General features: G+C 33.6%; 1 protein-coding gene across 1 annotated transcript in view; it reads right to left on the bottom strand.

The window, feature by feature from the left end:
* Nucleotides 1-1950: 1950 nt before the first annotated feature.
* Nucleotides 1951-25955, bottom strand: part of LOC145276272 (notchless protein homolog 1-like) — a 177398-nt gene continuing 153393 nt past the window's right edge. The window contains exon 14 of the mRNA XM_080127711.1: nt 1951-2176. Within this exon, the coding sequence (XP_079983837.1) occupies nt 2164-2176 (13 nt within the window). The 3' untranslated portion in view covers nt 1951-2163. The remainder of the gene's footprint in view (nt 2177-25955) is intronic.

The following is a 25955-nucleotide window of genomic DNA, read 5'->3' as shown; positions in this document are numbered from 1 at the left end:
GCTTACTGTACAAGAATGTATTTGTGAAAAATAAACATTTTATGGTGAAAATAAAATTCAAAATACAATGGTTAAAATATCAGACTTGTGCAGTATTTTTTACTTTTTAAATAAATATTTATCTATTTAAAATTTCTAATTTGCAGCTTATACAAAAGCCTTCATCAGGAAGGTTAAGACAACACCTTTTTTTACTAGTCATGATAGTGTTTTTGTGCAATCTAGAGGTTGTATCGTACAGTTCAGTGTTTGTGTTCAATTTTCTAAACCAGGAGTCTCCGAATTTTTCGAAAAGGGGACATATTGCTGACATTTTAAAGATACATGGGCCAAAATAAATAAAATGATCTGGATGTGTTTTATAATGCTTTGCTCATAAGCTTTGCTTTTTAATGAAACTGGTTCTCCAAAGCCTAATTCTTTTAATCATTTTCTGAACAAAAACCACCACATTATTTTCACATCTTTCCATTAAAAAAAAATCCAGAATATCTTTGTTTTCCAAATTACAGACTTTAGCGGGCCGTAGTTTGAAAACCCCTGGTCTAAACCTTCCTGATAAGCCGGAAATGAGAAAAAAGTAAATATTGATTTAAAAAAACACTGCATGGGTCTGACTTTTAACTGTCATATTTTGGAACATTTTAGATATTGAAAGATAACAATCTATAATCATGTATATTTCTAGGTTAGTTTAGTATAAGCAGTTACTATGAAATAAAGCCAAAATTCGCCCATGCATGCATTATTGTTCCCACCTCTGGGTTGGGGCATCCACCCCTAGTTTTTCACTCTCAAACAGGGTTTAAAATAAGTCTCAAATCTAATGATGGCCAAACTCCAACCGCTGACCCATCGCCACAATGTTGCATCCCATCACCTGTTTTACCAGTACTTAAAAAAGAAATGTGCTTTAATGAACTCATAGCATTTGTGCCTCCTCTGCATACATACTCCCAACTAACCTGACGAGTAGCAAAATCCTACCCCTTCACTGTTGACGTCTCTAGATGGTGGAAAGCTTTCTACTAAAATAGTTTCTATTCTTAGGACTGCTAGACTTTGGAATTCCATCCCTGTTTCCTATTTCTCTGACTGTACTAACCTGCTGAAGTTTCAATGTAATGTGAACAGACATTTGGCTGCCTAATACCCACAGTCTCCTGTGAGACATGATCCTAAATAGTAGACTCTTACATTCCAAGCAGCAATATGCCTTGTTTGACATAAAAAAAAAACGAGTATAAAAATAAAATAAATAAATGGTTGTCTTCAAGTCCAACGTAAACAAGTTCTTAATGAACCGTTCCCCTTAAGTAATACAATTTCCACTACTAACAAGTATTACGACATTGTCCCATTGACCACTGTACGCTTATTAACCCTTATCCTCGAGTGGCCTCCGGGCCTTGATAAATGGTGACTCTTTTGTAAAAAAATAAATAAATAAATAAAATTAAATACACCACAGGAAAAACATCACCATGCACCTGAAATAGGCTGGATGGTTTATTAATAAAAATATAAATATCAACGTTTATGCTGACAATAGTCCAAAGAAAAAATATATAAATAATTTTTAAGTTAATATTTCGGCCAATGTAACCTCTGATCTTCTTTGGGTGCATCTTGCCGAAATTATGAATTTTTATGAAATTTTGAATTGAACACTTACTTCACTACAGACGATATCAAAAATAAAATAAAAATTACTTGAATTGAATGAGAACAATCTACTGTCATGGATTGAATGAAGTGTTTAATTTAAAATTCCATATAGATTCCAGAGTCAACATCATGCCTATGAAGAAGGTTGGTGGTTACATTGCTTGAAATGTTATGAGAATAACATCCTAGATGAGGGCAATAGACACTGTAAAAAAAAAAAAAAAACAGCAAAAGAGAGAGAGAAAAAAAGAACATCAAAATCAAATAAAACAATAAATTCGATTTTTTGTAAAAGATATTTTTAAAAATCTTTATTTAAATTTGTATGTTTAAATGTATTACAGTTTTTATCATTGACCAGCACAAAACAAAGTTCTTGAATTGTTCAGGCTCAGTTTATTCACACTTATACTGGAAAAGCATTTTTTGTTTACCATTGCCTGTAGACTCCAATCGCTGCTTTTATGAAACTGACGATATTATTTCTCCTCCAGCTTACTGTTTCCACCTGCCAAAATAAAATAAAAAATAAGTAAAAGTTAAAAGAATAATAAAAAAAAAAAACAAAAAAAAACTATACTGATTTATTTACTCATTGAATCAGCATTGGTACATCATACATTAGTGTTCACATTTGTGCCCAGAACAGATTGTGAAGCAAACAGTAAAATTTAATGACATTCAGACAGAGAATAAATTTATAAACTGTTTTCAATTTAACAGAAATTATCAATATTTTACAAATAACCATTGATGATTGATAGTTTCAAATATTGCTGCCATATAAAACTATATTTACACCATCTAATCAAAACACCTGTTGCCATGGTGACTAACCAGGCAGACATACGATTATGGGTTAACCTATTATTTCACTCACTATACAGGTTTATTGTCTATGTATTGTCTACCTCATCTCATGAGGGGGAGATAAATATAGGTTTATTGTCTATGTATCCTTCAACAAGAGGTTCACTGCTATATGCTTGTCTTCCTGTTAAGTCTCCAGCGATTTGTGGGAATTGATAGCTACCAGCTATCTGGGGGGGAGGGGGGTACCGTGGGAATTGAAATTCCCAGCCTACGGACACACAGACTTTCATACCTTTTAAATGAATTTTAAATGTATATAATTACGAATCTTATTTGGTCTCTGTAAGTGTTCATAATTCCCTTGCTTCTTTCAACATGTTTCAAACCAGTGAAAACAGTTTGCCCTTATTAAGACATTAGATTTCTAGCATAGTACACATTTTTCAGTTGGAATATACAGGGTGACCCCCAAAAAACAGAGGACATTCAATTGTTTTTCTGAGCATTTTACAGTCAATGGAGAAAAAAAATGCCAAAGACCCTAGTGTTTTGATGTGATATTTTGAATATAATAAACTAGTTATGACCAAAGTTTCATTTCATTTGAATAAAACACTAAGAAATGGAGCCTAATTAGAGTTGGGGCCCGTTTTTTAGAGGAGTGGGGTCACCCTGTATTAACTTTCATAGGATTTGGCAAACTAAAAATAAAAACCTACATTTAATGTAATTCACATGTTTTTCTCTTTTTATGGTGGTTATTGGTTAAGTTTCTCTTTTTGCATGAGCTAATGATAAGTTGTGCTGTTTTGCAAATAAAGGCACAGTTTAGTTACTTTATTCTGTATATGTTTCAAGATCTTTACATAAAAAAATAACACACAAAACTGGTCAGTGTCTTGAAGGTTGATATGGTATTTATTTCCCTCTCACAATAAGATATTGTACAAGGCCAGAAATTGGGTTAATAATCTATCATGCAAGAGGTCGTAAACTCTGGCCTCTTTAAATTACCCGAGCAATCTTGTCAACATTCACTGGTGAGAAGGCCTAAAGGATATATTAGATAGGAATGAATAATGGAAATAAATCATTTATACATCATTTCCATACATTTAACTTTATGAAAAAAAATATTTCACAGAAGATAGTAATTAAAATTTCACTCTTGAAAAACTTTAAAATCAAGCAGCCAAAATGATTCAAAATATTCACTCAGTTTATGGAGGAAAGAATGTACAGAAGATGGTTTACAAATTTCAGAAATGGGAGTATAACCATGAAAACTAATCAAGGTATCCACTTGAAACGTTTTAAAGAAAACCCTGCAGTTAAAGAATTAGCAATGAAGTTTACCTACAAACCATATAATTGTTCACTGTTATTTTCAACATCTTTAAAAAAATATTCTAAGCTTGAAAAATCGATGCCTCATGAAGTTTCTGCAGATTTGAACTCACAATTTAAGTCACTTTTAGGGGATTGAAATCCAGACAAAACTTATGAAAAATATAAACTTTGAATTATATGTCTTCTGACTTACACTTTCGCACGATTTGCAAACAAAATTAGCTTAAAAAAGGAAAAAAAAAGATCAATATAAAATTTCAGAATGGTGCATGACTTCTGGAATCTCCAGTGCATATTATGTGCTCAGGGCATTGTTTTACAATTTGTCATTGTTCTGAGGGAGAACTGTAGCAGTGACAGGTGGTTCTGTAGTTTAATTAACCGTTTTTCTGTAAGATACATTAACTGAGCAGTAGAACCGTTTAATATTTCACAAAAATTCTGTTTACATTGGAGGGGTGTGGCGGAGGGACAAGGGGGTTTGCTGGGTTAATGTCGGTGCATTACTTAATTAAACCGCAGAAGAACCTGTTAAAAACTATACAAGATCTATAATTGAATACCCCTTCTCAAAAAACCCTCCGAAAAACATAAATGTATGTTTTAGCGTCCTAAATTTTGAGATGAAAAAATGAACAAATATTTTAGTAAAAGAGACTTATCTCCCTCAGAACAATGACAAATTGTAAAACAGCGCCTGTGCTCAATGCTTATATACAGTAAACCCTATGATTCTTTTCGTTGACACAGCAGTTTTACTTTGTGATTTATTTGAATGCGTGTTTGTATATATACAGTGTTGGCAAAAAGAAAGTCTGCACTTATAATTTTTTCAAAAACTGCAAATTTAAGCTAAATTTAATGTAACTGTTAGAACAACCAATATCTCATTTGATTCGCCTTTTATTCCTCTATAAGTTCACATGTTCATATTTGACTTTTAATTGAAATATTCTAGTGTTCACGTCAATTTAAAAAAATAACTTCAAACTGAGGAGGCAAAACGAAAGTCCGCAGCAACAAATTTGCTTAAAACCAGTTTAAATTATCACCCAAAATCAGTTTAAAATATCCACCAACAGGCAACAAAGCATCTCTAATCGTAATTGCTGTTGTTTCAGGTTATACAATGTAACATTTAGTCCATATGCCACGACTTTCTCTTAGTGGTTGTCAGGAGCTCATTAATCTCCACCTTTCTGGTTTATCCAATCGAGAAATTGGTTGCAGATTGAAATGTGATGAGAAAACGATACGAAAGACTGTGCAAAAGCATCAAAACACCGGCAGTGTTTGTGATGCCCCTAAATCTGGTCGTACTGCAGTTACTTCGAACAGGGAAGACAATACTATCAAAATCTGCAGCCTAAGAAACAGATTTGAAATTGCTCCCCAAATCCAACAACAGTGCAATCTTGTTAAAAAGTGCTCTTTCTACTGTCAAGAACAGATTAAAGGAATTTAATTTGCGAGGATATATTGCAAGATGCAAACCCATGAGTCCTGTAAAGAATAGAAAGCGTCGTCTAGACTTCGACGAAGTACATAATTATGTTGACTGAGCATTTTCTACCCTACTTTGGTCGGAATTTGGATGATAATCCCATCTTCATGCAGGATAATGCTCCTATTAACACAGCTGGCAATTTCAAGAGGTTCCTGGAAAAGCATGATAATCCATGTTTGGATTGGCCTGCACAATCTCCAGACCTCAATCCTATCGAAAACGTATGGCATTACATCAAGCAACAGCTACACGATGATAAAATTTCAAATTTTGAAGAACTTAAAAAAAAGTGGGATGCCCTTTCCCTGGAGTAGTGCTGCAGTCTAATTCAAGGGATTCCCAAAAGATTGCAGGCTGTCAAATTGCAGAAGGGCTATGCTACTAAATATTAACTAGTTTATTGTGTTCCTGTTGTATTTATGTTGCAAAATTTATGTTGACACAATTCCGAACAACACCATCAAAATGACACAACACAATCCTGAACAACTCCGTCCAAACGACATGGTACTAGAGCAACTTCAGCAATTAATCACTGAATAACTTTTTATAGCTCTTGGATGAAATCATTTTTGCTGTAAAAAAGCCCAACTAAGACATTGAGTGCTTCCATACATGTTCACCACAAAGTCAATAGGCTATAACTTTTTCCCATTTTGATTTTCTTTTAGATTAAATAAATTATGGTTCATTTAGTTTCCATGGAATTTATGAGATAATATAATTGTTTTGTCTTCAGTTAAGTGCTCCAGCAGGTGTGAATGGCGGTTGACTATTGAAAATTGTATTGTTGACAACATGTCATCTGGGTTCGCTAAATGAATTGACCTATGGTGACTCTGATGTCGTTGTCAACTATGGGAATTAAAGATGTGTACTGGTACCTAAGGCAAAGGCAATAAATTAGTAATTGGCATTGATCAATCAATCCTCGTGGGGAAATTTTGTTGCTAGCTTGAATTGGTTATCACAGGGGGTTGCATCTAACGGACCCTACTTCGATATAAAAAGGGCTGCATGAGTCATTTTAGGAGAGAGTGAATGATACAGAGCAAGAAGCAGACCAGTTGGGCGCAGTGCCAGGCAGATATTCAGCCCTTATAGAAAGACAAATCCAATAACCCAAAACCTGTAATTCTGTCCTTCGAAAAGAGAAAAAGGAAAAGATACAGCTTATACAAAGAGAAAATTCTTATCTGCAGTCCCCATGAAGAGGAACTAAATCAAAGTATTTCAATGTAAATCTAATGGGAGAATTAGCAAGAGAGAGGAAACATTCCCATTCACTAAAAGTTTCAGCAATTACTGCTAATAAGTTAGTCGTGTGGCCGATTAAGTCAGAGAAAAGAAGGAAAGAAACACATAGTTTTTTTTTTTCTTTTTTTTCTTTTGTGAACAGACAAATTATGTCAACTTCATTGTTAATTATCTATACAATACATATGTCTTGGAACAGACAGATTTGTTTTTTCTTTCTTTTGGAATGTTTGTTTAAACAAAGTTTCTTCTACACCTATCCTTTTGATAGTAGAGGTGCCGCAAGAATGCAACGTGGATGAGTGATCCTTTTCACAGCTGGGGCACCACAACAACACAGCGTGGACAAGTGATCCCTCTGATAGTAGAGACAGTCATTTACTGGAATGTTAATTTTGAATCTTATCAGATTCAGTGACATGTAGCCCTGACAGGTCATTATGGCTGCAATGCGTACCTGAGTTAAGGTATATTTATAAAAGACTTTGTGACTGCTATGAGTCAAAATCTATCAAGTCATAATTGGTACTTGTGACGAAGGATTCATTCATACTTGACCCCAGCCATTTCCTGTGACATCCCTGGTAACTTCATACATCTACCTAGACATTAATGAAATGGTGGAGAGCATGATCTATTATATGGCATAATCATGTTGATCAACCGGTATCAGATAATGACTAATTGGAAATACCAGGCACTGTATGGAGGAGAATGTTAACACTTCCCTACAAAAACATAATTTCTCCTAACAGGAATATATAAGCAACTGTATTTTGGATCTATTATGGTGATGTCTGAGAATAAAATGCATAAAAATGATGGGGGAGTCCATATATTGTGAAACTAAGATCAAATTCTAATACAGGCGACTTGGTTTCTACTCAAATCTTACAATGCTAGGTTTATTAAAAATAAAAAAAAACATTTCATAGCCTATAAAAATGCATAAGGATTCAGATAAATCACTTCTCAATAACTATATTTTCACTTCAGCAGAATTAATAGAAAATCTTGTTACAGGAAAGGATATACCCTTTCCATGTAAAGAAGAAGAATATTAGATAAGTGAAAATGAGATTAGGATAAGCCGAGACTCGAACCTTGTAAGCAAGGTTCAGAGATAGAATGTTAGAATTGGAATGTTAAAAAAACCTATTGTTAAATTCTATTAATAAATAGTTAGATATTGTTTATATTGTAAAAAGAAGTGATTGTTCGTTCTTTTATGAAAACTGAATTAAAAATGTCAGCTAAAAAAAGATGAACAATACAAATTAAAAATATATTGCAAAAAAATAAGTTAGGTTAAAAAATAGGTTAGTTGAGAATTTTTTTGTTTGCAGAAGTGTGTTTTGGACAAACGTGTGCTTAGCCACGAAAGTTGGTCGCGTTTTGGAACCACACATCTGACGTCATAGTAAAAAGGGAATTCTCAATATAGGAGCTAGAATCAGTCAGATTTGGTCAGTCAGGGAGTTCAGGCAGAACAGTTGAGTCTGCTAGTCAGATAGAGAGAGAGAGAGAGAGAGAGAGAGTTGGAGTCAGAGTCCTTTGGAAGCGAAGGAAAGAACATTAAACTATGTAGATCCCAAATGTGAATTCCTGACGTCATCATCATTTGACCGGTTCAATAAAATAATCACCATCGCTATTTGTAACTGTTTGTCTTCGTGTCATCATTCCACAAATTGAAGATAATGTGTTAATCATCTAATTATGAACTTTATGTAACCCTCACAAGAATATGCATCCCTATCACCCTCACTATATGAGTTAAGAAACATCACAGAACTGTAATATATATATAAATGTCTCTCCCCCTCATCATTGTTATATATATGTGTGTGTGTGTGTCCTCGCCGTCTCTCTTCAATATGAATGTCCCCATCATATCTCTTTAATATGAATTCAGCGTCATCTTTTTAATATGAAACCCCACAACACAACAATCTGAGTGCTTCTTTGTGAAGATAACAAAATCTAAAAGTAAAAAAAAAAAAAATGAATTTTCATTAAAAAATCAATGGTATCGACTTACTTTTTATGCCAATTACAACTAAGCACAATGTTATCTACTTGTCATGTCGCCATTAGTTAAATATTACTGATATATTGCAGAAACCATTTACTTAGAAGATTTCATGAACCAGTGACATCTGCCGACAACAGACAGTAACAAGACATACTGAGTTACTTTTCCTAAGTTCATGCTAAACTTGAATTTTATTTAAAAAATGATTTTCATTAATAAATCATTTTTTTTGTCTTATGTTTTTTTGTAATGTTTGGTTATGTTACTTATTTCGACATGAAAATTAAGTAGATATCATTAGTTTTATTTGAAGATTAACATGTTGATTTTCGAATTTTGCTATTATAAACAAAGAAGCACCAAAGTCTGTTATGCTCATTTTGAACGTCTACGAAAGCCAGTTTTTATTTTACCTTAGTTGAAGTTCTCAGAAATCTGTTCAACCAAAAACGATATCTCTTTCAGTTGTTATTTTATTGACCTATAACCACGGTCCTCATGATTCACTGGACCAACTGACTTCAATTACACCTGCAGAATTTTTTGCCGAAAATGACCTTTCAAATATCATACTTTTAACTCTGCTTTCTAACAATTAATCAAGTTTGTTTCTTTTTATACACTGTCAATTTCATAATCATTATTCAAATGATTTTTTGGTACATTTGATAATTATTATTCTTCCACAAGTGCAAGCTTATGCCAAAACAATCTTTGATACTCACAGCCTAGATATTAAGATGTCAGGTGTATAATTTCCACTCAAATGACTTTTTGGTACATTTAATAATGAAAATAAAAATTTTTTCCTGGCACATATCCAAATATCCAAGACATCCAGCAAATAACAAAAAGTATAATAAATCTATAAATGTTTTGTTATTGGACCGTTACTGTGTACGTGTTCTCTATATGAGATATTCAAATATTCTATAAAAGTTTTCCTTCACATCTAAAACACTGAGTTAGTTAAGAAGATAAGATTAATTTTTCTCTCCCCAACTGACCATTTAAATATGGTATATTATAACTTTCTTGTAGTCTCTTAGTCCATTAGGATACCAGTACAAGAATTTATCTAGTCTGGTGGAATATCCAGCTTTGTGTTGCTACTTGAGGTAACACCACTTGGAGAGGGTGCACCATTTCTCATAAAAGCCAGTGTGCGTTAGTCATAACAAAGAGATCTTATTTGAGCCACGAATACTACGTGATTTTGAATAGTTAGTCAGGTAGTTTTGTAGGGAAAAATATCCTCATAAAACGGTTCTCCTGACAAACCACTTTACAAAGAAACTTTAGACACGCGCTGATAGTCTCTAATAGTCATTCAAGTTTTCATCGATTAGGCATTTAAGTTCTCTCCAGTAGGCATTCAAGTTCTCTCTAGTACACATTTTATTTTTTTTTTTACACGGTGGTCACCACTTATCAAGGCCCGGAAGCCACTAAGGGATAAGGGTTCATTCAAGTTCTCTCTAGTAGACATTCAAGTTCTCTCCAGTAGGCATTCAAGTTCTCTAGTAGTTATGCACTTTAATGAATTCAGCTTTGCATCTTCTAAATCTTATGCCTAGCCATTACTGGATTTATCTACACAATAAGACTGGAATCTTTTCAGTCTGTATATGCCAGGTGTAGACACACATCCTCCCCACCTCATCTGGAACTTAAATAAAGCATAGAAAAGAATACTTCCTACTGTTTGCAATTAATTCACTGTCAATTACACTGATTTCTCACAAGGCGTTTTTAGCATTCACAAAACCTAAAGCAATGAAATGTTTCTTCATTGAAGAAAACGCTGAAGCTGGTCGGACCAAGTTTCATCCTAAATAGTTTCATATTTAACTGTCAAAGACATACATCACATTCTTTTGGTTGGATTCTTTAGAAATCCAGCTCAGGTAGAGAGGAGGGGGGGGCGAGGGTCGAAAAGCAGAGGAAGTTGACAGAAAAGAAACAAGCCTGCTAGGAACATAGAAAACTGATAATGGCTGACAAAAACAAAAGGTAAAATCTATAGGCAACGTGCCATTTGTTCTTTCAGAGAAAAAGAGAGAGAAAGAAAAAAAGAAAAGAGAGTGAAAGATAAAAAAGAGGGAGAAAAAGAGGGGAAAAGAAAGAGAAAAAGATAGGGGAAGAAAGAAGAGGAAAACAAGACAAGGATTAAAAAAAAAGAGGGGAAAAGACAGAAAGGGCTAGAGAGAGAGAGAGAGAGAGAGAGAGAGAGAGAGAGAGAGAGAGAGAGAGAGAGAGAGAGAGAGAGAGAAATGGGTATTGGAGACAAAACAGATATATTTCCAACTTTGTAGGGTGGTTGTGTGTTGTTTAACCGCAAATCCAAAGTTCGTCATTGGTCACAAAAACAAACAAACAAACAACAAAAGCAACAGACATGAGAAGCTAAGAAGTGGGAAAAAGAGGAAAACGAAAAGCAGATCAGATAGGAGGAAGGGATCGCAGGGAGAATAAATATTTCAAAAGTTGGTCAAATTCACAATAACAGAAAGGGGATTAAATATAAATATAGCATGATCCACGATTTCTTGAATACTGGTATATCATGAAATGGTATATATCATATGTTGCTACGGTTAGTCACACTGTTGAGTTGTAGAGATAACGTAACACATCTGAATATATATATATATATAGATAGATAGATAGATAGATAGATAGATATACATATACGTGCTAGTATATATACATATATATATATATATATATATATATATATATATATATATATATATATATATATATATACTAGCACGTATATGTATATCTATCTACATATATATATACGTGCTAGTATATATATATATATATATATATATATATATATATATATATATCTGGCTGAGATAATTTTATAAACATTAATTCTTTAATATTTATAATTTACTTTAATTTTACCATCTTGGATCATTTTGGTAAATTCAATTGTAATTTTCATTTTATATATATATATATATATATATATATATATATATATATATATATATATATATATATATATATATATATACGAGCAAACAGTTAATAAAACATGTTAAAAAACACTTTGAAATGAGTTAAAAACATATTTAATCTGAAAAGGAAACACTAGATAAGTGGACTATCCACTTATCTAGTGTTTCCTTTTCTTTTATTAACTGTTTGCTCGTATTATAAGCTCTATCTCCTATTTGGTTTAATCGAACTTTTACATCTGGCTGAGATTACTTTATAAATATTAATTCTTTAATATTCATAATTTACTTTAATTTTACCATCTTGGATCATTTTGGTAAATTTAATTGTAATTTTTATTTTATATATATATATATATATATATAAAATAAAAATTACAATTAAATTTACCAAAATGATCCAAGACGGTAAAATTAAAGTATATTATAAATATTAAAGAATTATATATATATATATATATATATATATATATATATATATATATATATACTAACATGCTGCCCATTATTACTTGGAGAATCTACTTTCATTTTTGCTCCCCATACATGATGTCATAACATATATACTGTTAGCCTGAATGCCCGGTATTGCCCAGCTGTTGAGCAGAAAAAAAATAAAAGTGGTAGTAGGCAGGCAGGATCGAGCCCGTACCACGAAGGAGGGAAAAAACGTGAAAAAAACAAAACAAAAAAAAATGTGACGTCTTTGCTGTTGTGCCCATCGCCAAACCGGAAGTGACAAATGTTTAAATTAAGGCTGGTCAATTGAAAAGCAGGGATGACTTTCGAAATTATCGGCAAAAAAGTGACCTCTCCTTGTAGAAAAGTGCCCAGTTGAGAGTGAAGGAATTAATGTTTTTAGCCAATTTTTTAAAAAGTTGTTGTCCGAAGGGTCGTGCTTCAAAATGATACCAATCTCATAAAAATCCGTTGTCACTGTCGAAAGTTTAAGGCAAACATACATACATACATGATGCTTCCGTTCAGTCTCAAAAGACAAAGGATACCCCTTGTAGGGGCAGCTATGCATGTAATTGTGAGGCAAGGGTTGCGCAATCTCTAACCACACTTCTCCTGAAGTGGCACTGTTTGGGGTCAGTGGCAAGGAGAAGGCAAGGACGACTGAAAATAATGCTGAGATAAGCAGAGAGCACATACAGCACCTGGAAGTCCCAAATGCTCACCCACTTAGTACATAACATACATACATACATACATTTAAACAAACGAATGAGATTTATATTATAGATGACATTGTAGACAGACAGACAGACATACAGGATGACAGATTTATTACAATAGGTAGTATAATGCTGTAATTTGTACAGGAATTATGCAAGACCATAATATTGTGATACAAATAGCACTATACATTACTTCGATCAACCAGTGATACCTGCTGTTTCAAAGAAATACTGGAAATCCCATCTGTTAGATTAAAAAATACTAAGTGTTAAGGATTTTACAATCAATAATCTGAAAAGAGGTTATACAATACATTTGGTAGTTCTTTATGAACACGAGCGTAACAAAAGACACTCTGATAATATATATATATATATATATATATATATATATATATATATAGAGAGAGAGAGAGAGAGAGAGAGAGAGACCAAAAGACAGCTATCACATGGTACAACCTCCAAATGCAAAGAACCTAAAAAGTGTAGTTATTTTATAAAGGTGTTCTACATTTTACCAACACCAATCAATCTATATTTTTTGGAATTGACTCCATCTTACTGATGCAGAGCATCTAGAGAAACTGTCAACCTCCAAATTTTTTTTATTCGATTCTAGCTGATGGCCCCCAAGTCATATATATATATATATATATATATATATATATATATATATATATATGTGTGTGTGTGTGTGTGTGTGTGTGTGTTTAGTTTTGATCTCACTACCATATATTAGGTTCAATATATAATAATCGAAAGAGAATTGTCTCTATAATAATAAATATGTCATTTGAATGAATTAAAATATCATACTAAAGCATATTTTATAACCGGGCAATGTCAAGCGGCTTGCTAGCATAATTTAAAACATCGGCTCTTATTTTCAACTGAAATAACGTGAACAACTCAACTTCTGGATATTTTTATTTGGTATGTAAAGTTGGAAATATTTTCATCATTTTGCTAACGGTACTATTTGAATTAAATTTTTAACGGAGCACTTCAGTTCAAGTTGGAAAACTATGAAGATCTACAGCAACAATGCGTCAGAAATGGCTGCATAACCAAAGTACTCCTTATTGAGCTCGGATGCCAAAATTTCATTGCCAACTCAATTTCAGCATTCTTAACTTTTCTTAAGAAGAAATACAAAAAAAAAAACATCCAAGATAAAGCTTTTATTGCTTCAACATGTATATGGTAATTCCACAGAGTGAATACGATCCAACAAAGTCTGGCAGAATTGTGAGATAATTGCTAGACCGCTCTCGGCTGATAGTAATGACGCTTAACCCTTTCCAACCTGAATTATGATGCAGACGATTAAAAAATATTTGTTAATTTCAGTTAGTTTAAAGGGTAATGATACTATGATTTTAAGACTTTTACACTATAGCAATCTTTCAATTAATTTTTAATTATCAAGTTAAACTACCACTGAGAATTTTTGCATTTCATAAACTTACCTTGATTATTATCCATAGTGCTTTAAAAAAAAGTGTGTTAATGACAACAAATGAAATCCTCCCATCTCTGAGACAGATGTCGGCATACTGAACGTAATCAATGGACAGTTTCAATATAGAGATATCTGGCATCTACCTAGATACTGAACTAATACGTACAAGGTGTGCTTGAATGAATTTCAACATTATCATATTATATTCATTTATTTTCGACTGAACAAATTAGTTCAATCAGGTAATAAAGAGTAAAGCCATCAAAGTTTGCCTGAACTCAGTCATCATTTGAATGCGACTTTATTAAAAAATACTGTCATATGAATAATAGTTATTGAACACATTTAGCAGAATACCTATCCGATGACAAGTATAAACAATAAATATAGCATTAGTTTTAAATTTTAATGTTTTATTTTCTTTCTTTGGGGGTATGGTATGATTTTGTGGCACCTCTACTAAATGATAAAGTTTACAAAAAAAAAAAAAAAAAAAAAAAAGAAAGAAAAAAAGATAATATGCTCACTACTCACCCTGTCACCTAGAATATATATTCCATAACATGTAAAGATAAATTCAATAGCTTAGAATTTTACCAAACACATACATATTATTGGCACCCAGGTGCACACCGATTTGTCCAAAAATTTATTACTCACCAAGTTTTCCAAATATATACAGGGCGGAATGATAAAATTGTTGCCCGAGAAAAGATGCCATAATTCCAAGTTATGAAAACAGCACCATTGCAAGCACCCTCAAAATGCATCGCTGAATTGCCACGAATAACAGGAATATGCCAAGGGTGATGAAAACAAAGTTTCCGGTCATAGTTATGGTCTTTGGCATGGTTTCAAGTGAGGGACACATCGTGCCACCTCATATCTTAGAAGTCAGCTTGAAAGTCAACACTAAAGTGTAGCTGGATGTACTGAAGAGTGTGCTGGCCCTCTGGTGCAATCAGGTGGCCGCTGGCAGAACCTGGGTGTGGCAGCAGGACTCAGTGTTGACTCACAAATTCAAAGAGACCCAGGCTTGGCTTCAGAAGGAGTGCTATGGCTTTGTACCCTTCTCTCACTAGCCCTCCCTCCTCCCCTGACTTAAACCTGCTGGACCACTTCGTTTAGTCATACATACCATGATCTCCCACAACACCAAAGCCAGCCTGATCGCCACCATCTGACGAGTATTCACCAAGCTCTCACCGGCGCTTGTAGAAAAGGTATGCTCCCAGTTCCGGTCCTGTATCGAGGTGATAATTTAGGCTGAATGCGGCTACATTGAATAGATATCAGCTCTACTAGATAATCGAGTTACCTGAATTGATTTTTTCCATGAAAGTTTTAAAATAAAGTTGTAGTTTTGTTTTCTTTAAGGCAACACTTTTATCGTTCCACCCTGTAAATTCCAAAATTCCAAATGTCTAGGAGATATTTAGTTCATAAAATAATTACAGTTGTAATCATTTTACAAAGATATTAGAATAGTATTTTAAATATCAGAGAAAATCCTAATCCAATAGATGCTCAATATTGCAAATAGTGCATAAATAGTTTGGAAATACATAAAGAATATAAGACAAAATTATTCAAGTTTGAACATAGATTTGTTTATTTTATGTGTTCATTGTACAAGTTTCAAGCTTTTATATACAGACTAGCGGGGGTACCCGGCGTTGCCCAGGTGTTTGGAGGTGTGTGTTGGTGGGGTAGGGAGGTAGATTAAAACAACTCTGTTAAAAAAAAAAAACGTTGGCTGGTTGTTTGGAGGTGTAAAAGAAAAAAAATAGTTTTAGTATAAAGGTAGGCTTGAACCACGAATGTTTGACGCGGAGGTGGAAAGGAAATGGAAAAAAAAAAAACCCTGCGACCTAACCATCTCGACCACGGGAACAGATGAATTGATAAGTGTGTTAAGTTGACGTTTATAAACCGAAATTAGCAGGTGCGACAACGTCAAGTTGTGGAAGCCAGTTTCTGTTTTCCCCGCTATGCGGCGATCAAACAATAAAAAAACACACAAAAAAACTAACGTAAGGCAAACGAACGATGAAAACAGAAAAATGAACACATGAAAAATGGCTTAAATAAGCCTGTTTCGATATTAAAATTTAAAAAATCGGTGGGTACCCGGGTGTTTTTGGGTGTCGCTAAGAATAAGCCAAGTAAAAAAAAAAAAAGCAGAAAAACGAACGTTACGTGAAAAATGGCTTAAATAACACTGGTTCAATATTTAAATTTAAAAAATCGAAAAAAAAAACATCTCACACCACGATTTGAACCCAAAACGTTTAGATAATGAACCAAGGCCTTAACCAACTGAGCTAATGCGACATACATGAAATTTGTTTGGTTTTTCAACTATTTAAAGTAAATCAGGTCACAACGTCATCTGACACATGCGTAGAATCGGTCATTGTCACGAGAGGACCGTTTTTGTTGACCCTCCACCTGTCGAAAATTGTCAATTTCGGGATGAAAAAGTTAATGTTTTTGACCAATTTTTCGATATTTTTCGAGCAAAGGATGGAGCTTCGATGTGATACCGAGTTTGTGAATTTTCGTTGCGCCTGTCGAAAGTTTTTAGCAGGCATCCAAACATATACACATACATACATACATTTTCGCTTTTATATATATATAGATATTCCAAAGTAATATTTAAATATATTTTTTATACTATATAATCAATGACGTTTTAGTAATTTACAAGTTGCTGTCTATCTATCTATCTGTCTATCTACTATATAAAAGGAACTTTTTCTATCTGTGAGTGTGAGAGTTTGTTTCCTAAGGACTCCTAAACAGCTGGTCTGATTTTTTTTAAAATTTCATTTAAATATGCTTTATGTGTCTGGCGGTATTCTTACATAGGTTTAGTGTTGGAATATCTTTGATAAGTATCGATGATCGAAAAATCTGATGAAAGAAGGAACAGGCGATTTTGATTAAAGTTAACAGCTTAACATCACAAGTGCATTTCACTAGGTTCTCTACAGTGCAATGTAAACTAAAATGTATTGTAGACTAAGTCACTGCAAGGAGGCATGTGAAGCTTCATCACAATGCACACGTATCCAACTACAGCAGACAAGTAATTGATTTGATTGAAAAATGTGCAATCTGACTGATTTTGATGACAAAAAGATATAGGAGGGTGAAACATTTGTTGATCTTCATTCAATCCGGGCACCATTGGGTATCCCCCTTCTAGTATATAATAATTTTATTTTTTCATTTATATATATATATATATATATATATATATATATATATATATATACACACGTGTATATACAATTATTTACTATAATAATAATAATATATATATATACACACACACATAGTTATACGCACGTGTATACATATAATTATTTACTATGATTATATATACACACATATTATAGTTATACGCATGTGTGTGTGTGTGTGTGTGTGTATATATATATATATATATATATATAAACATGCACATATACTAAACTTAAAATATAGAGATATATAAACTGAGTATATTTGTAACATGCTAATCTCAGAAACTCAGATAACTAGATATAAAATTCTAATTTATGAGTTTTTGCTTACCAAAAAAAAAAATAAAATAAAATAAAAAATTAATGCTAAATTTTTTTTTCTTTTTATATAAATAAAGCAGATGATTGATGGATTTTCCTAGAACAGTTCTCGTTAAGTTAATTTCTTCTCATCTTCTTGTGCTTCCTGTTGTATACTCCCTCTTACCGTTGGTCGAAAACATTTTTGTGATACTGAGCTCCAGAGATAAGTTATTTCTATTAATTTCTTATAATATATTTGTCAGCGGAAGGGGTTGTAATTGCCCAAATAGATAGCGTCGCTGACCAGCCATGGTATTGTGGCTATTTATGCACTTATTCTGTTGGAAAAGACTTGACATCACCCATCCCGCACACACCCAAGCTTCTGCCCTCAAGCTATGAGTAAAATATTAAATCAACTGCATATACAAGGCACTGTGCATTAAAAAAATTCAAAAGGAAAGTTGATTTATTATAAAGCAGAAAAAACGAATCAATTTTGATTTATTGTAGAAATGAAGAAACCGAGAAAGGCAGACCTCCATTCTGTTAATAGCAAGTGAAAAAAAGTCTTTTACACATGTGTTCCCACTATATGTTTTTTTTTCTTTGTACACTCTATGACCTCATCTTCACACCATGTCTAAAAGTAAATGTCATCTTATTTTTTTGTTTCTTGTACTTAACGTTGCCACTTGTTCTGGTACAAAGATAACCACTTGGAGCACTCTCGGCTATTCATACATTATATAACACTGTAAAAACTCATCTTGAGCTATAATTTGCCTTAAAAAAAATTTGTTTTGACCACAAAAAAAAAAGTCAAATCATCGGTAAGAATTTAGAGTTGTCAATTTTACAAAACTGAATGACTGTTTATTGTTTTTATTTTTTTTTTTACTGAAAGCTTATTGAATTTTAGCAGTGCAAAGTTATAATATTCTATAGTGCAATCATCAGATACTAAGTTAAAAAAAAAAAATGCAGAAAAATTAGGGTGAAAAAAATTATTAGCACTTTTGCAAATTACAAATTTTACAATTAACTAATAATAGCTTAACCCTTTCCTTCCTCACTTCCCTTTCCAGTATCTTTCAGTATACATATAATTAATCTTTGCCCCATCCACTCCTCATATACATCACTTCCTCCCATTGGTGAAGATGAATCCATCTTCTTCATCGTATCCTGTAAGTATTTTCACATTAGTTAAGAAAATTCAAGTATGTGCCAGTTTCCAGCAAATTAATGAACTTTTTTTTTATCAGAGCAAAAATAGACAACTGAAGCAGAATAATCCTCACAAGAAGAAGAACAATATCCTTTCGGGATATTCATGGGAAGCAAATACCGTTCTAACCTAAAACCAATCATTACATCTCTATGAAAAGTAGAGCATCAGCAACAGTCTATTTTGAAACTAAAAGTTGGTGCATTGGAGTCTACTTCTTAACGACACATCTTCGTACCATTTCGTTTCTTCGGACTCATCTTTTGTTATTTTCACGATTTCTCTATCGATGTAATCTTCAACCTTCTTCAGGTAAATATTGTCAAACTTTAGAATTTCAAATGGAATCCTTATTTACTTCATGGGAGTAGCATGCTCTCGTTCTGTCAGCCATGACTGGATAGATGTCTTAAGTAATTCGCAATTTTATTTTTTGGTCACCAACACTGAGAATTAAACTTTCAACCTTCAGGAGAATATCCCTTATACAATTGATTTTTCCAAGTACTCTAACCACTGGGCCATGGGTCCTTGCAGCTAGTGGAATGAGAGCATACAACCCCCGTGAAGTAAATAAAAGGTTTTGTTTGAAATTCTGTCCAAATTCCCCGAGTTCAACAGAAACATTCCAAAGTTCGACAAGATACACTTGAGGAAGGTCGGAGGTTATATTGCCGAAAACATTGTGAAAATGACACTCAAGATGAAAACAGTAATCTAAAGAATCCAAATAATACGTATAATCAATCCTCATCGTAAAAATTAGGAAACGTAATACACAAAAGTTAAATAGTCCAAGTATCTCAGCTGAACTTTTACAATAACAGGGCAAGATAAAGATGAGACAGCAATCCGTATGGATCACACTTGCCAATCTTTTACCACTTCTATAATAGACTGTGATCTCAACAAGAGATAAAACTTGCAACACAGTTCAGAATATACCGAACACTGATTTACACTATACTGTTATATAGCTGTGAGATGACCAAGGCCCTTGTGCAAAAAACACCTTTACACACTCGAGGTCTTCAGCACTGCATACGATTCGTTTATGTGACCAAATATGAAACACAACTTTTTATTCCAGATGCAACATCACCAGCATCACAAAGACTCTTCTGGAAAGAAAAATTCATTCATTAGATCATGTTCTTCGATACCTTCAGAAGAAATTCATCTTTTTTATTTTATTTACTTGATGTAGGGAGTTAAAAAAACAGAATACTACTTCAAGGTCAAAACCTTGTCAATGATATGTGTTAGATGGAATAGATTCTGACCTAGGAAACAGCAATTCTTCCCTCTTTGTCAGACACATCACTCATGAAATGCGAGGACTAAAGGACAAAAATAAGGGGAGCAAGAGTTACGCAGTTGTTGAAAGTAAAACCAACATCCACTTTCTACCATCCTGTAAGTTAACAGCCCTAATTGCACCTGCTGGCAGGGCAGTTATAGTTGGATAAAACCTGAGGGTGAAGACAGATATATCAGCTGGTAGCTGACCTCTGTGTTTTTGTGTTCATTACTGAAACTGAGAATGGCTGAAGTATGCCACAGACTCATTTACTGATCGACGGAGGGGGAACACCTTGATGCATGAACTGGTTGACACATTTGGAAATCACTCAATCCACCCAGGTGAATGTCATTAAAATTACAATGTCAGATAATGTTACATAGAAGAATGTGACCTATTGAATGGAGTCTTCTTTTAAGAAGAGTCTTTATGATGTTGATGGTGTTGCTTGCAATTAACTTTTTATAATCTACATCAACGATTTTTTTTTCCAATATGCTTTGGTTCCAATCAAAGGGAAGCAACTCAGTATTCCTTCATAGGGAGTAGAGTGGACAATTAAAAATACTTCCGACACAAACAAGGAATTTTCTGGGAGGAATGAAATCGAATTAAATTTTATTCTTCTTAGCAACATGCTACAAATATCCACAAGAGAAACTGACAAACTAGATTCAAATATTTTGTCAGAAGAAAGATGTCGATAACAAATAAACTAGAAAGAGACTGACTTTAGTTTATTTATTAGAAGATATATCGTGCACATGAAAATAGAAAGTACCAAAAAGTCGCATGAAGACCGTTTTAGCTTTCTCACACTTTTAGATCAGATTTGATTTCAACAATTACAAAAACAAATACCGTCTGTTCAAACCCTTAAGCAAAAGCAGAAGAACACCTGACATCTGGAGCAGATTGATTTTGGGGAGCAAAACATGAAGTCATAGTTGGAAAAATCTCTTGTTTCTTTCAGTGTGTAAAACTGAACCCAATTGACCTGCCTAAGTGGAAGCTCACCATAAAATGCATATGTGTGTGTGTGTTTGTGAAAAAAGCATGAGATAATGATAGAGATTGAAAGAGGAAGTAGAAATATAAGGAAAAATAGGTAGAGAATTAAGAAGAGAGAGAGAGAGAATGGGAAAAGATATGAGGAGAGGAGATAGAGTGAAGTGTGAAATATTGAGACAGAGGCAAGGGGCAAATATAGAGGGTGTATGTGTGTGGGTATATATATATATAGATATATATATATATATATATAGAGAGAGAGAGAGAAACAAACAGAGAAAGTGAGGGCAAGGGGATAGAGTTAAAGCAATCATTCTTCAGTATAACAAAAAATAGTTAAATGGCTTGAAACCCTTTCAATTCCCTTCTAAAATTAGACAGAAATTGTGATTTTTTTTTCTCTCTTTTAGCACCTTAGGAAAAGAGCATCAACCCAATACATTAGGCCTAGTGTTTAAGATGACTAAAACTTTACATTCATTTGTAAAGATTCGGTTTCAATCCTCCTGAAAAGTTCAATAATTTATCCTTTCAAATGCTGCTGATAGAATCCGTTTTCAAAAGGATTTTCTATTTGACAATATTTCTCAGATGAGATATTATATCTATTTACACATTTAAAACCGTTTTCCTCACTTTATTAGTTTGCATGTCCACAACGTTTTGGCGATTGTTCTCACCAGCCTTCTTCAAGAACGTTTTGTCATGATTGCTAACACTTTTAAAATGAAATTATTTGTACAGGATCTTTGAAATGTACTTGATAATCTTTTGATATTCTTTTATTTCAGATCCATTTGAAATATTTAGTAGCAGTAAAGTGCAATGGAGAGCTGTATCCGTGTACTATTGGTGTGTTTGAGAGCTAGAGACCATTGATGACTGAAAAGCAGTGGAAGATTGTGATCTTCATTATAATGATTTGAACAGGATTAAAAATCCGGAAATCTTAGCTGAAGCTCAGTGCTTCTTGAACATCTGGAGATGTGAGCTAGAGAATTGAGATGGAAGTAAGGATACAGTGGCCAAGACGAATGACCATAGCAGGTGTTTTGACTATGTCCACACGACAAAATTCATCGACATGTTGCAAAAGAAAAAGTGCAGCAATATCCAAACAAGGTAATGCAAACCATCACGATAAAAGAGAGTGCCAAAGTGGCGACTATGAAGAAAGTAAGGATCTTCATATTTCCTCATACAAGAGCCAACTACTCTCTGCGAAGAGTTAAGAGATGTGTGTTACGAAAACCAAGAAAGTCCTTACAAAGGTCTAACACTCAGACCAGCCGAAAATACACTGGTTCTTCTTGGGATTAACTGCATGATACACAAAGCAACAGGTGGCTAGACTGCAGTTTTTTGGTTTTTTTTACATAGGTATCACCACTTATAAAGGCCAAGAGACCACTCGAGGATAACGGTTAAAGAGTGTACAGTAGAAATTGGACAATAGAGTAACCGTTAGTAATGGAGATTCGGTAAATTTGTTAACTTATATGGAACGGCTCATCAAAAACTTGTTTACGTTAGACTTGAAGACAACCATATTGTAGTCAGCTGGAAAGCAGAAAAACGGAAGACAATTCCATAGGCGTGCAGTTCTAAGAAAGAAGCTTTGCTCATGGAATCTACGTTTAGGTTTAGGCACAGATAAAGAGTGGGGGAAATTAGTGATAGTGTTTGTATAAAAATTTAAATCCCTCAAACTGATGGTCTTTAGGTGATTTTCCAACAAAAACTACATCATGCTGCCTCAGATCTGCGAAATGGAACTCAAACTCAATTCAGATGGCTATGTTGAATTGTTGTTCACTGTTGTCAAGCACTGGGTTGAAAAAAAGTAGTTGCAGAAAGGTCAGGACTCAACTCAACTCCAACTTTGAGGAAAGCTAGAAATCACTCTCTGAGAACTTTCATGACAACACCAGTCTCAACATCCGTCTCACAGTTTGCTTGATTATAACCCACAGATTATTATGTGTGGAAATAACTGTATTGCCTGCAACACTAACTGCAAGCTGATTGCTAGGATCAAGCAGGGGTTCAAGTTTCTCCAAAGGACACTGCAAAGATTGTACACTCTAGGTTCAAGTCCAGGGTAGAGAGAAATAAAGAAACAAAAGAAAGCAGACATATCTGATCCCAAAAACAGAAACTCTTTTTCCTTTGCCAAAAACAAAACATCGTTCATGGAATGTGAGGACTAAAGAAACAAATGGGGCGGATAAAGCAAGAGATATAGGGCTCCCAAAAGGTCCACTTTCTTTGTATTATGCAGACTACAATCGGCATATACATGAACATTTGGTCTAATGGTTAAAAGCATTGGTAACCGTTCTAAGTTATAGCCTTCTAGAGACTGAACGCTCAATCTATAGTACAGTTTATAATAACAAAAAACTAAAATAAAATAAACACTTCTACCCAGTCATGGCTGATTGGATGAAAACAATCTATCCTGTTGATTAAATAAAGGTTTGGGTTCAAAATTTTATGGAGGTCGTCGAGTTCAACATAAAGATTCACAAGTTCTACTAAATGCACTTGAAGAAAGTTGGAAGTTATGTCGGCTGAAAAAAAGCCAATATGAAAACAGTAGTCCAAATTATCAATCCTCATCTAAAAAATTCTTAAATATTGTTTTGAATTTATAGCGAACAGGTTTTTCATCACTCTTTTGAATTTTCTTTTTTAATTAACACAAATGAGTAAATATAGTGAAATATCCTTTAATTGCACTTATCATCATAACATGCATTTTTGGGGTTATTTTGATAAAATTTGAATGTAAAGACAATTTAATCTTTTCTTTTCATAAGTGTATGATTCTTTCTCTTATATAAGTAATAAACTTTTGCATTGTTTAGATTAATTAAACAATTCATCTCATCTTGAGTATTATCTGCACAACATCCCGGTCAATATAACCCCTGAACTTCGTCAGGTGTAAAAGTCGCCATGTTTTGGCAGGAAAAAAAGGAGGTAGCTCTGCACTCTAAAATTTCGAATTTTGGATCTAGTTGGAAATAAGTTTACATGAATTATAAAGATGATTTAAGTATCAGAGCATCCTAGGAGGATAATTTCTAACTCATTATAGTTAAATTTTTATTCAAACCATCAACCAATTGTAAGTTCTTAGAAACAATATTTACAAAACTAAGAGGCTACTGGTTTCAGCAACCGTTTAGTTTCATTAATTTTTTCTGCCAAGCTATGTCATATTAGGTTACTATTTTAAGTGATGAGCGATTTAATTTTTAATTTTGGAGTTTTTCGACTGAATGTTGGTTGGTTTGGTTGTTTTTGTTTTATGGCATACCAACCCTTTTCAGATTATTTAATGCTGAATCCAAAGATTTTGAAAAAAATTTTTAATAGAATATGTTTGTTGTTTTCAAGTCGGTTTCTATTTAACCTATAGTTGGGACCCTAACAGATACTACCACTCCGGGTCAGAGTGGACCTGGGAGCAATGGCAAGTAAAGGGTGGCTCCACACTCCCCAAAGCCCGCAAGCTGTGGCCTCACCACTGGATATAGTTTAAGGTCATATCCACGGACCTCGACTGAATGTGCATGATATTGTGTTTGTATACATTTAAAAGCAGTCCAATCTGAAAGAAAAGAGGCTATATAAATTTTTACGTTGTCTTTCACAAAAAAACATTCAAGTTAAAATCTTAATTAAATTTTTGTCTGTTTCGCTCCGTTTTATATCGACCAAATCTGTTTTTTTTTTTAATTAGTTTTACAATTAATAGAGAAATCTAGTTTAATCTGTACTATGCTACAAATCACATTACAACAATTCAATGCTGTTGAAATGAATCTTATATGAACAGTCAAAGTTGTACTTCCATGTCTTTAGCGCAATGTTTAGGCTCGCTTTATCTAATGAATATTGCTTCTGTAATGGTTTTCATTTAACACAAGGTGAAATTGAATTTGTAAAGATTTTTCGTTCATTCAAAGCATTTTTATTGATACACTATAAAACTTGTCTTTTTATAGTAATAGTATCAAAAGACGATAAATTTTCTAATTTTCAACAAGCTTAAAATGATCATCGTTTGGTAGCTACCAAAAATGAATTTGGTGTCATTGTTTATGCTTTGCCCGCATCGATGTAGTTATATTATTTTTTACACATATATATAACTAGCCTGGGTGCCCAGCGTTGCCCGGGTGACAAAAATTTAATTAAGATTTTAAGATTAAGGTGTGTGTTGAGAAAAACAAAACGAAAATTGGTAGTAGGCTAGCAGGCTCGAAGCCGCGACGTGAAGGCGGAAAAGAAAGTGAAAGAAAACCTGACGTTTACCCCTACTCCATGATGCGACTGGAAGTTCGGAACGTTAACATTAGGCAAAGTCAATCCAACCGATACAATGACTTGCAAAAATGGCTTGCAAAAAATCGACCCCTCCTTGTAGAAAACTGCCCAGTTGAGGGTGAAGGAATTAATGCTTTTAGCCAATTTTTCGATATTTGTCGTCCGAGACACCGAGCTTCAAAATGATACTGATCTTGCGAAAATCCGTCACGTCATCTCATCTTGAGTATTATCTGCGCAACATCCCTTGCATTATGTCTATGA

This window comes from Euprymna scolopes, chromosome 1 (genome assembly GCF_053919585.1).
Source record: "Euprymna scolopes isolate OS-2025 chromosome 1, ASM5391958v1, whole genome shotgun sequence".
Taxonomy (NCBI): domain Eukaryota; kingdom Metazoa; phylum Mollusca; class Cephalopoda; order Sepiida; family Sepiolidae; genus Euprymna; species Euprymna scolopes.
The sequence above is the reverse complement of the archived record's forward strand: the minus strand, read 5'-3'. Positions and strand labels throughout refer to the sequence as shown.